Source organism: Papio anubis, chromosome 4 (assembly GCF_008728515.1).
Source record: "Papio anubis isolate 15944 chromosome 4, Panubis1.0, whole genome shotgun sequence".
Lineage (NCBI taxonomy): Eukaryota > Metazoa > Chordata > Mammalia > Primates > Cercopithecidae > Papio > Papio anubis.
The window spans coordinates 57,487,942-57,501,339 of NC_044979.1; the positions used below are offsets into that span (position 1 = coordinate 57,487,942).

Sequence of the window (13,398 nt, forward strand, 5' to 3'; positions counted from 1 at the left end):
AATTAAGACAAAAACAAAATTATCAGAGTTATGACATGTGGTTAACTCAGGACTAGATTCTAAGGCCAAATAGATGCTGCAGCTTCAAAGTATTGGCCTAGAGCATTTTGAACTAGGAAGTAGATATGTCCCAGAGTCTTAGGTCAGGCTAAATCTCTAAGTGGGGGTAGAGGGGTTCTTATTGTTGGGTTAGAAGAAGAAACTCAGGTATTCATCGATTCATTCAACCCACCTTTATTGAGCACTGCTTAGGTGCCAGAGATTATTCTGTTAGAAAATGAACAGTAATTCAAACACATTTTCTGACCCCCCTGAGTTGACTTTCTAGTGAGGTATACTGACAATAAATAAACAAATGGATATAGAATACATGGTCAGTTACAAGTGCAATAAAAAATAAATAATTGGAACGGAATAGAAAATGAGAGCAAATCCAATTCTGGATAAGGTAGTCAGGTAGGAGCTCCCTGAAGACCAGATTTTTGGATGAATATCACAAAGTGACAAAAAGGAACAGGTGGATATTAGGAAGAAAAGTAGTCTAGGAAAATGAAATGACAAATTCAAGATCCTGTGTGGGTAGGAATGTGCTGGTTGTTTGAGAAACAGAAAGGAGGCCACTATAGCTAAAATAAGTAAGTTGAAGACAGTGTAAGTCAAACTTTCCATTTTGTTGTAACTTATATTAATTTGTGCTTTCTCCTGGTCCCTAAAATTTCATATTTGTAGAGTGTTTCAGAATACCCTTTCATGGAATCATTCTCTACAGCCATGATATGTGGACAATTGATCCTGATTTTATCTGGTTGCTACATATAGATACAACCTGTAACGGATCTAAGAGAACTATTAGTCAAGGAGGTACTGATATTAAATTTTAATCTAGTGTTATGAATGATTTGCCATAATATTTGAATGATTTGCCATAAGGGTTTCCAAGCCTTCAATAAGGCGGAGCTTTCGTACAGTGTGAATATTCTATAACATGATTGCTTTTAAACATAGGCAACAGAGTATTTTGACGAATATTACTTTATACATTTTAATCAGGCCACTCAGTATTTCTATTTACAGTATGGTCAATAGAGGCCTCAAAGTTTCAGATATTGTTTTTGTGCAGTCTGAATAAAAGTTGCGGTTTATAAAATAATTTATAAAACCATCTACATCTGTTATAACTTGGTTGGATATCAATGATTTAAATAAAGTAGTTACTTAGCAATAAAAATTAGGGCATTGATTTTTCCAATGTGGATGATTACTATTTCCCCTGAGAGAAATAATAGACCTGAGGTCAACTAGATTTTATTCTTTGTCCCCCAAAATAGGAATATAGAAGATATAAGGAAAGAATGTCTGAAGTTTTCTTTTTCAGATTTTAAATTCAAATACAAAAATGACTGATACAACAGGGCATCAGGGTATAGCTTTCAAATCATTAATGCATAGAACAAATCTCTGAAAAACCTTTGTCATCACATTAGGGCACCACTGAGAAAGACTAGGGTAAATAAAATGTTTGCTTTATTAAGGTCTATGTGTTAAATCCAAGACTTGACATGTAAGAGGCCACTGCTTATATCTATGGGGATATTTCAGAGAAACATGGACTCTTAAGTTAAAAACAGCTGGAATCAATTTCATCAAGACTCTCTCATGTGCCTCTTATAGAATGAGGAAATTTACTGTATTCGAAAGTCATGAAGTTGTCAGATCCAGTGAATATATTACAATATATATTCATAGCTGCAGCAATACACACATTAAATTATGATGTATTATCAGTTTTGTTATCCAATTTTTTGTCCACTCAGAAAAACAGCACAGAGGGTTTGAAAATATGCACCTAATTCATCAGGGTTAATAGGTTCTGTTTGTTAACACAGTAGGGAGAAATATAAGTAAAATATTTAAAGTCGTGATTTTTCTTCTTCCCACTCAAAGGACATTTTTTTTCTGGGTGAATTTTTGAAGTGTTTCAGATTAAAATGGAGACAACTGAAGTGTCAATCATTAGGTAATGGATTTTCATATTGTGGTATATACAATAGAAACTATTCAGCCTTTAAAAAGCAGAAAATTCTGTCATTTGCAACAACATGGATGGACCTAGAAGACATTATATTGAGTGATTTAAGCCAAGCACAGAGACACAAATACGACATGATTTCACTTATATCTGGAATTAAAAAAAGTCAAACTCATAGAAGTGGAGAGTAGAGTGGTTGTCACCAGAAGCTGTGAAGGACAGAGGGTGGATAGATAAAGGGGAAATGTTGGTCAAATGATACAAAGTTTCAGTTAGAAGGAGGAATTGGTTCTAGTGATCTATTACTCAGCATGGTGACTGTAGTTATTCATCATGTATTGTATATTCCGGAATCACTAAAAAAAGAATTTCAAATGCTCTCATCATGAAGAAACAACAAATATTGAAGTGCTAGAGATGTTAATTAGCCTGACTTGATCATTCCATAGTGCCATGTTTTGAAACATCACATTATGTCCCATAAATATACACAATTATTACTGGTCCATTAAAAATAAAACATAAAATTCACTAGGAGATATGCACAAGAGTTAGCAAATCCTTGTAATTAAAATATGAGTGTGAGAAGAAAATGAATTAAACTGTCACATCACAGTTTCTGAACCTTAGGTTTTATCTAATATTATTATGGATTGTGGGAGAGTCAAAGAAGTGAATCCTATGCCCATGCATATTGACCTTACTTTAATTATATTTCTGTCAGCTACAATGGAACAAAAAACTTACAGAACAAACAGTAAACAGGTTAATATTGTAGTTAAGGTGTCAGAGCAAATCACTTCATTTTCTCTGGTATTAGTCTTTAAGTTAATACTTTTATATAATTTACATGATAATATTAAAATCATTAATTGCTTATGTCAGTCCTAGTCTCTTTGGGGAGAAAAACGTGCTTAGAAATAGGCATTTATATTGCATATTTCAAAAAAGCTAGGCTCAAAAAATTCCTAAACTGAAAGCAAATTGTACTTCATTGTAGAAGACAATGACACTTCCATTCCTAGTGCCTTATGTTGGACGAACATAGCATGCAAAAATCGTACACTATCTGTCAATAATTCTGAAAACAAACTGAATCACTTACCAAAAATTTCTGGCATTTTAAAACCTTCAAGGGGTAAAAAACTTCACTATGTTTTCCTCTACTGGTCAAATAAACATTTAGTGAGCTTTATTTGTAAATGGTCAGTGTTCCTAAAAAGTACACCCAAATGCGTGGCCTAGAATCTTCCACAACAGAAATATTGCCAGAAACAGGAGTCAAAAGTAAAAAATGCTATAAACTGGATAGGTAAAAAACAGCTGGACCCTTTTAACTGTAAGCGCCAAGAATCTACTGCTGTTATGAAGGTTATTACTTACACAGTAAAAATTTCCTCTTGTAATAGTGTGCAAAGAAAAGGGAAAAAATGAAATCATTTTGATCTTCTAAAATGACAAAAATCTTAGCATCAATTTAAGCATTGATATGCCTTTCAAAAAATATTATTTATATTTCAGTGGTTAGAAATTTGAACTGATAGAATAGTTTTGCTCAAGATGATCTGTGGTGCCAATAATGATTTTTTTAATGAGTATCTCTATCACACGATGCTATCTTGATTGCAGATTCAAAATTTCTGACTAAAATTTTCAACATCAACTTATGCTAAAATAAAAGCTGATTTTAGTAAAATGAAATATATTTGTGTAGCATTTGTTATGCATCTTATCTCATCATAGGAGTGTTTAGCTTAATTTAGAAAATTATTTGTACTTAATACTTAAATTTCTATAGGATTTTATGTGCTACATCATGAAGTATAGCACTCCTTTATGTAGTTATGAGAAAACTTTAAAAAATTGCTCAAGAAACCTGGTGTGGTGTTTGCAGTAGGCTCCAGTCTATGTGTATACTAGGGTCCACAATTATAAGAAACCACAACATTAAGAGGAGGGAAATGTCGTATTTGTACTGTATTCTGTCAGATGCCTAAATAACTTGCTGGTCTTGATTTGATCCTCTTAAAAATTGGGACGATATTACAATTGGGCTTATGTCCATTTAAAGAAAACATTTAACTCTAGGATCAATGACCTTTTCAATAGATAGAAAAATAGCTTTATTTTAAAAACAAAACACTCTAATATGGTAGCAGATGCTACAACAGAAGTGGTGTTCTGGAATATAGTTGTGGATTATCTCAGTAGGTGAATTAAATGAAATCAGTCCAGGCACGGATCAGGGGAGGCAGGTTTAGTTAATGATGACATTCAGCACACAGGTTGAGGAAGACAACTGCTAAGTATTGAGTGAAACCACGAATATAAAATCACAGAAACCTGGAAGAAGTAGGTCAGGCAGGATTTGCTGATTTGGAGTCCTGGTTAATTCAGCACTTTGGACAGTTCCCAAAGAACTGTCTTCCTTACAGGTACTTGGAGTACTTTTTAGAGTGCCATACTTACTAATTTCATTCCACCTCTTGGCATCTCACCTTTACCTGTAGGTGACCTTGAATCCAAGGGAATTATCTGCATTCATCCAAAGAGCTCTGTGGTCTGTGTTTCACAGGAAGTCAACACCTTCAGTCCTAACATGAAGGTTCATCATTTTTATGTTACTTGAGATTTTGTCAGACTCATCAGTAGGGCTTATTAATCAATAATGGATTATTAATAATCAATTTATTAACAGTAAAATTTATCAACTAAATTTTAAACTTGATTCAATATGAAAGGTGAGGATGAAATCATCCAAGTCATGCAAAAGAGTCCCTTTACCAACACCTGATGGGTACCATCATGGCCAAGTCCTCCAGGCATTTCACATGCAAGGCTATTCAGCAGATGTTCTATATCAAATTCAAATGAGGCCTTCAGAATAGGGGGGTGGAAGCAGAAGAAAGGCTTTAAGAATCAACTAAAACCCTGCCTACAGCCATGTGGCATAGCTATAGATGGTAACTAAAGCACATTAAGCCCTTCCTTGCAGGATCCAGGAAGTAACAAAATTGCTCTTTTGGAACAAGGACTTTAAGTTAATTTCTTAAAAGGCTTAAAAGGCAGGACTACAAATCAGGGCAATCTATCTGATTTCTAACCAAAGGACAAATTATGCTTTAGCCACATCTATCCAGCAAGTTTAAAATGAGAATTAGCAATAAAAGAAAAATGCACACATATAAAAATATTTTTAAAATATGCTTTTTCCTCATAATTATTTTTCAGGTGAGTGCTTCCTGTTCTAAAACCCAGTGGTGAGGCTGAAGCACAGAAACACCATAAAACCGTAAAACTCTATGATTAGCAGCTTAAACTAGACATTTTATAAAGGATTATCTTGATCTTTGTGAATAGAAAAAAAAATTAAGTAGTTCCTAATATCCCTGACAATAATTACACCAATTTTGGAAGCATTTCAGATGAGCAAGAAGAAACAGGGGTTATGGCTCTACCTCCAGTTTCATTAGCAGTCTTGCTGCTCTGGTTTGTGGGTTAGATTCCGGGACCCTCTTTCAGTTTTACAGACCCCACGTAGTTAACAGAAGGTCTGTAACCTTTAGGCTGAGAGTAACTCAATTCCTTATTTTCGTTAGTGTATTCACAGAATATCATAGATGAATTTTCTGGTCTGACCCAGAGCTGTAAACAATACTGCAAAGGCATGAGACTGCACTAGACGAGGAGGAGGAAAGGGAGCAATGACCTAAATGCTGCAGAAGGGAGAATGTGTAATTTAAATAAATGAAGCTTTTTATTAAGCCACTAATTGCTAGCTTTCTCAATATAAAAGTTCTCAGGTCTTTGTCTAGTTGAGCAGCACAGAATTCTGTATATCCTGAAAGTACCAACAGTGCAAAAAGACATTCTTTAGTTTTCCCTGACAAAATGAAAACAAAAAACCAAACCCCCCCAAAAACACATTAAGTGGTAGCCCTAGGTCTAGAGCTTATGACGAGTAGTGAAGAAATGCAGCAATTTTTATTAGGTGAATTTTGCTAATTCCTCAGCTATAGTTACAGGAAAATCTGAAGATCCCGAGGTTTGAGAATGTTCCCTAGGTGTTTACTCAGGTCATTATGTGACCTGAGAAAAGAAATTCTTATTAATCCATGTATACAATGTGTATTTTTAAGCAATGATATTAATACAATTGTCAAAGTCTTATACGTAAGTCAGCCTTACTCTCCATAACCAGCTCTATGTACACTAGGCCAATTAAGTTGGCACCAAACTCAGCAAACTAAACTGCCATACTAAAAAGGTGTCTGAAGAAGATTCAGAGTAACCTATTCTGGCTCACAAAACTTGGTTATGTTCATACAGTTTCAGGACATTACTTTCAAAAGTGAATTGGAACCTAAAGTTTAAGCTGTATTTTAAAATATTGATATTAAATGTCACGACATCTAGTGTATCATGAGAACAATGGAGATTTACCATTAACATTTGATGTAATTTTTCAGCTTATATAAATCAGTTTACAAAGTCTTCATTTTTATAAACAAAAAGTCATATTGTTAATCATGCTACTCTTTTAATGATCTCATATGGTAAGCCATTGGTTCATTCTTACATAAATGATATTTAAATAAGGTTATAAAGTATAATACATTATTATTAAAAGGATGAAAACTAATGAATGATACTAAATAATGTCACAAAGCCCATGGGAAATTATTCTGTAAAATGTATTATTTAACATCTTTGATAAAATTATTTTCCATGATTTACAGTTATTTTTCATATATGGTTTAAGGCAGCTTTATATTATTAACACAACTTCTTTATTTAAAATGTTTTCAATCCATCTCTACTATCTTTTATTTTTGACAGTATGAAGAAGGTACAGCACTAATGCGTAAAACTGTTTCCTTTTCCTGGGTATTTTTGCCTATTTCCTGTAAATGTGGCAAGAAGCAATTCAATGTCTCAGCCGCAATTTAGGCAAATGTCTCCACCTAGATTGTCTTATAAATGCTAATGGAAGACATTTTTAATATTTTTAATAACTTCAAAATACTGAGTTCTTGAATAACTACAGTTCACTAAACTAAGAACAGTCACACATTGTGTAATGACATTGTGGTCACTGACAGATCACATATATCGTGGTGGTCCCATAAAATGGTAATGGAGCTGAAAAATTCTTATTTCCCAGTGACACTGCAGCCCTTGTAACATCATAGTGCAATGCATTACTCATGTGTGTTTGTGGATGTTAGCATAACCAAACCTACCGTTCTACCAGTTGTGTAAAAGTACAGCAACATCACCAGCATCTGTTGTTTTCTGACTTTTCAATAATAGCCATTCTGACATGTGAGATGGTCTCTTATTGTGGTTTTGATTTGCATTTCTTTAATGATCAGTGGTGTTGGGCTTTTTTTCATATGTTTGTTGGCCACATGTATGTCTTTTGAAGTGTTTGTTCATGTCATTTGCCCACTTTTTAATGTGTTTTTCTTGTAAATTTTTTTAAGTTCCTTGTAGACTCTGGATATTGGATCTTTGTCTGACAGATTGCAAAATTTTCTTCCATTCTGTAGGTTGTCTGTCCACTCTGATGATAGCTTGTTTGGCTGTGCAGAAGCTATTTAGTTTAATTAGATCCCATTTGTCAATTTTCACTTTTGTTGCAATTGCTTTTGGTGTTTTCATCATAAAACTTTTACTCATGCCTATATCTGAATGGTTAATGAAAGACTGGGTAAATAAAATGTGGTACATATATACTATGGAATACTATGCAGCCATAAAAAGAAATGAGATCATGTCCTTTGCAGGGACATGGATGGAGTTGGAAGCCATGGTCCTCAGAAAACTAACGCAGGAACAGAAAACCCAACACTGCATGTTCTCACTTAGAAGTGGGAGTTGGTTGATGAGAACACACGGACACATGAGGAGAACAACACACACTGGGGGCCTTTTGGGTGGATGCTGAGAAGAAGGAGAGCATCAGAAAGAATAGCTAATGGATGCTGGACTTAATACGTAGGTGATGGGATGATCTGTGCAGCAAACCACTGTGGCACGTATTTACCTATGTAACTTAAAATTTGAAGAAAAAAAAGTATAGCACATGCCGTTTTGTATAGCATATAATACTTGATAACGATAATAAATGACTCTATTGCTGGCTTAGATAATTACCATGTTTTACTTTTTACTGTTATTTTAGGAGTGTATTCCTTCTACTTATTAAAAAATGTTAACTGTTAAGCAGCCTTGAGCAGGTCCTTAGGAGGTATTCCAGAAGAAGGCTTTGTTATCATAGGAGATGACAGCTCCATGCCTGTTATTGCCCCTGAAGACCTTCCAGTGGGACGAGATGTGAAGATGGAAGACAGTGATATTGATGATCCTGGCCCTGTGTAGGCCTAGGCTAATGTGTGTGGTTGTGTCTTAGTTTTTAACAAAAAAGTTTAAAAAGGTAAAACAATTTTAAATAGAAAAAAAAGCTTATAGAATAAGGATACAAATAAAGAAAAAATATTTTTGTACAGCTGTACAATGTGTTTGTGTTTTAAACCCAGTGTTATTACAAAAGAGTCAAAAAGTAAAAAAAAATGGAAAAGTTTATAAAGTAAAAAGTTACAGTAAGCTAAGATTAATTTATTATTGAAGAAAAAACAGTTTTAAGTACATGTAATGCAGCCTAAGTGTACAATGCTTATATAGTCCACGGTAGTGTATAGTAATTTCCTAGGCCTTCACATTCACTCATCACTCACTCACTCATGTACTCACCCAGAGCAACTTACAGTCCTGCAAGCTCCATTCATGGTAGGTACCTTATATAGCTATACTGTCTTAATCTTTTATACCATATTTTCAACCTAACCTTTGCTATGATTAGGTATGGTTAGATAAACAAATCCTTACCATTGGGTTACAATTACCTACGTATTCAGTATGGTAACATGCTGTACGGGTTTGTAGCCTGGAAATAACAGATTACAGTACATAGCCTAGAATGTGCCAGGCTGTAGCATCTAGGTTTGTGTAGGTACTCTCTATGATATTCCCTCAATGATGAAATAACCTAACCATGCATTTCTCAGAACTATCCCTTTTATTAAGAGACACATGACTATAAACTGAGGAGAAAGCAGAGGGCCAAACTGTTAACATGGCAAACCCATGTTATTTGATGATGTTTGCTGAACTTTGCATGTATGACAGGCTAAGCAGCAAAGTATATATCATGAATTCTGTTTTTAATATCACTATTAATTGCAGTTCAATAAAACTAATCTTTGAACTTAATAATCTATACATATACTTTATAACTGTGAAGTAGGAATGAAAAATTATTTTCTACCTTTTTAGTTATGTTATAATTTCATTATATATATATACACATATACGTACTTTCATTAGATATAAACTAGATGCATATAAATGTTACCCAAATTGATAAATGCAATCATTTCAACATATTTTTACTTATTTGCATTTTTAATGCCATAATTCCACTTTTACAGATGAGACTACTAAGGTTTAGTGACATTAACTGTTACTTAATTTTTGTAGCAGATAAATAACGAAGCCTCTTTTGAAACAGAGATTTAGGCTTATGTTTCAGTGCTTCTTCCACTGAGGCATAGTTCCTGCATTCAAGGTTTTGGTTTCATTTGTTGTTCACATTTGATTTGGGTACACAAGGAGACTTCTATTGTGGTAGAGATTTGGAGTTCATTCACAGATCATATTTTTTCTACCCCATCATTTTGCATAGGAGGAAAGTGAAGGCCAGTGAGGTAGAGTAATTTGAGAAAGCCACACAGAGATAATGACAGAACTAGAATTCTAGCCCTGCCCTCTTTTAGATGACATCTTGAGATAAAGACATTTTATCTGAAAGATCACAGCTTAATCTCAGGAGACAATCACAAGAATACTTCAGTGTGTGTGTGTGTGCGCGTGTGTGTGTGTGTGTGTGTGTGTATAAAATGGGTATATATATATAAAATATATTTAAAAATATATATTATTTTCTCTAGGCATATTAAAAGTACACTTGAGATGTATTTTAACATTTTTAGGATACATTTCTAAACTCATCTTATTAAAGCTCTCAAATCCAAAACAGCCCATGGGTAACCTGGTGTCCCAATGCATTTCCATCAAATGAGAAAAATGTGAGGCCAACAAAAGAGAGATTTCTCAGGAACGTTGTGCTTACCTTCATAAGTCCCACTTTCTAGGAGAGCACCACTTTTCTCCAATTCCATAAAATCTTCAACAGTGATGAAAATATAATCCACTCCAGGGACCTCACCCTCCTTATGTGGCCTTGTGGTGCCTGAAGAAAGAAAAGTAAAAACAGAAGAAAGATGCTAAGGGATTTGTTGTTGAACTTTAGAAATACCACCATACTTCTGAATATTCAGTGCCACTTGTTTGTACATCCTGCAAGTTGGCAGTTCGCATTTGTCCTCCTGTTTGTTTGGCAACAGAAAACAGCAGGGGGTAAAGATGAAAGTAAATGTACAAAGCACTTTTCTTCATCAAGCTTATAAAGAGTTCATTGCCATGTGATATGGCTGCATATATTTTTCAGTGAAAAATTCAGAACATTGTGCCCTTTTTGAAGAGGTGGTTTGAATATTGAGCCAGCAGTCTGCTACTTCAGGAATTTATATATTTCACTCCATGAATGAACCTCTATTGTCCTGCAGACTGCTGCGCTATGACATAAAATACAATGGCAAGTAGTGATCTTAGGAAAATGTCAATTTATCTTTTTATTTTCATAATCTGCTTTCTCTTGGGAGGACTGTTTGTTGGTTTTCATTTGTTAAATTTACACGCAGAACCATTTTTATGTGATTTAAAGGATCACAAACCTTTACTACTACTTAAAATTAAATAATAATTAGAATTGTGTTATAATTAAATTGTACTAGTAATTGTGATGCTGGGAATATAGTATCTAATTTGACAGGAGGAAACTTTCTCTGACTCCATCACATAGGCTCTCCCTTATGTGGCCTTCCTTCTTTCATTACTGCCACTAATTCTGACTGAAGTGACTCCCTACCAAGGGTTACTGCATGGGACCACTGTTCCTGACTCTTCCATCACCCATAGAGGGAATGGAGCTATGAGGGCCAAAGTGGCAGGAGTATCAGCTGCTCAGACTGTAGCTCAGTCCAGCTCTCCTGAAGAACACAGCCTTCCAGGAATGCTGTCCAGTTTGTGAGGCAAGAGCAGAAACAGAAACATATTCAAGGCTGCAGGTTTGTTTCCAGGTAATACTTCCTTCCCTGAATATGTCCTAAGCTTCTTCCTTTTTCTATGCCACCTACAGAAGACATTTTCATGGTCAGATTGGAATTTACATAATTCATACATGCAAAGAAGTATGCAGAAATATAGAGGCCAAATATATAAGGTAGTACATTGGCAGGCTTCATATATATAGACTCCCCCATATTGTCTATATGCTAAAAAAGTATTTTAAATCCTTAAATTTTATTTTTGTTCTCTGCATTTGAAATCTTTATCAACTAGGTCATGAAAATAGCCAGTCAGTTCTCCTTTTGGTCTATTAGAATCAAATCTGGACTGCAACTGAGAAGCAGAAGCTAATGTCAGAATGTACAATGTGCCAGGAAAATTTGATTTTGGATAAAAATGAATAATTCCTATTGAAAACATTTTTTAAGATTTGAAGTTATTATTTTCTAAAATCAAGTTTTATAACTTGTCTTTGGGGGTTGCAAAACAATTTTTTTCCATAATCATATTTAATGACTTTCCCTGAATTGGTTATTTTGTTTAACTGAGCCACATTTTGCAGTTATTTCCTACTGCTTTTATGCTATAAATACAAACCACCTTCATCTAGTATGCATAATATTGTCAAATTAATGTTTCTATGAGAACCTTAACTTTCGATATTCTAACTTTTATGTGCTTAACCCTTGTGAATTAAAAGTGCATTAATATGGTTTTTGGCAATCAATTTGTTTTTCTGTTTATTTAGAACACACTCCAATCATTAAGAAAAAAATCACATAACAAAGACTCAATTTTCCTTACTAATTTATCTGCATATTTCAGAAGCTACACACTTTAATTAACTGCTTGCAGTATGGTAATGCATTTCTAGCACCATGTGAGCACCAGGATCACATGATTGAGGGCAATTTCCAGGGTTGCTGACTTGTTTGGAGTAACACGGCTGTACCGAATTTTAGTAAACATTTGTAGTTGTGCTCTTCTTGGGAGGCCCATCAGTACTTTCAGTTCACTAAATGGCTTTCCATCTCCATCTTGCACTTCAGACTTCTATGATCGAGTTCTTCCTTCTGTGATAGGCAACATCAGTGAGTATAAACTATTGCTATTGATCCAACTGATGCTGGTTACCTACTTGGACTGAAAGTTCACCTACCTCATTGTGGCTTGAAGTTCTGCTCTAAAATCTCAAATGCTGCCACCTCCATCTTTGACATCAGTCTCTGATCCTTTTTTCCTATTCTAATCTTCTTTCTAATTATGATCTCCAGTCCCTGATCTCTCGTAATTTCCCTCATGTTCCCCAAATCTGCTTTACTTGCCTCCCTAACTACTAAAGGACTAGGAAAAAACCAGAATCTCTTCTTTCCTTTAGTTCACCTTCACGATTTCACCACTCCTAATTAACCCCCATGTTCACTGTTGGTTATTTCATTATTGACAGCAGTTGCTATAAAAAAACATAAACTTTCTTTGACAAAGTACTCCACAAATTCAGATTACTTAATGTCGGTTTGATCCTCCTGAAGCTTGATAATTCTTTTGTGTGTGTCTTCTTGTCTCTCTCTCTCTTATATTCCCAACATTTTCTAATATTCAGCTGCTTTGACTTTTTGCAGAAGACATGAGCTCATTCTTTCTTGGTAAAGTAAGAGACAATCTGAAACCAAATTTCCTAAAGTTCCCTAATTTTCATTTTTCTTATCTGTATTACTTTAATATTTTTCCTTCAAAATTAAGCCTTTACTGGAATTATCATCCATCTTGCTAAGACAAATTTCTTTTCCTTTGCTTTCTTTTAGAATTACATATTTTAAATTAAATAAATAAAATATTTTATTTGACAAAGTTACATATACAGATATTTTAAGTTTTCAAACAATTCTATAAGACTTGTTATTTTTACAAAGCAGACCCTCAGTCCGCAGTACCCCTTTCTTTTTATCCAGAGTCAAACACACTGATTTTAGCTGATTAATTTAACCTCCAAATCTCTAAATACTTTAATATGCCTCTTGATTTTTTACTTTAGTAATTATTTCTTGATTTTAAAGAAAATGAGAATCTAACTCTTTTTTTGTCTACAATTCTAACCCCACTGCACATACCACTTC

General features: G+C 34.3%; 1 protein-coding gene across 10 annotated transcripts in view; it reads right to left on the reverse strand.

The window, feature by feature from the left end:
- LOC101024293 (membrane-associated guanylate kinase, WW and PDZ domain-containing protein 2) overlaps positions 1–13,398 on the reverse strand; it is a 1,445,327-nt gene that overhangs the window by 587,662 nt on the left and 844,267 nt on the right. For all 10 annotated transcript variants that reach the window (XM_031665959.1, XM_031665957.1, XM_031665955.1 and 7 more), the window contains one exon: positions 10,224–10,343. In XM_031665959.1, the coding sequence (XP_031521819.1) occupies positions 10,224–10,343 (120 nt within the window). The remainder of the gene's footprint in view (positions 1–10,223; positions 10,344–13,398) is intronic.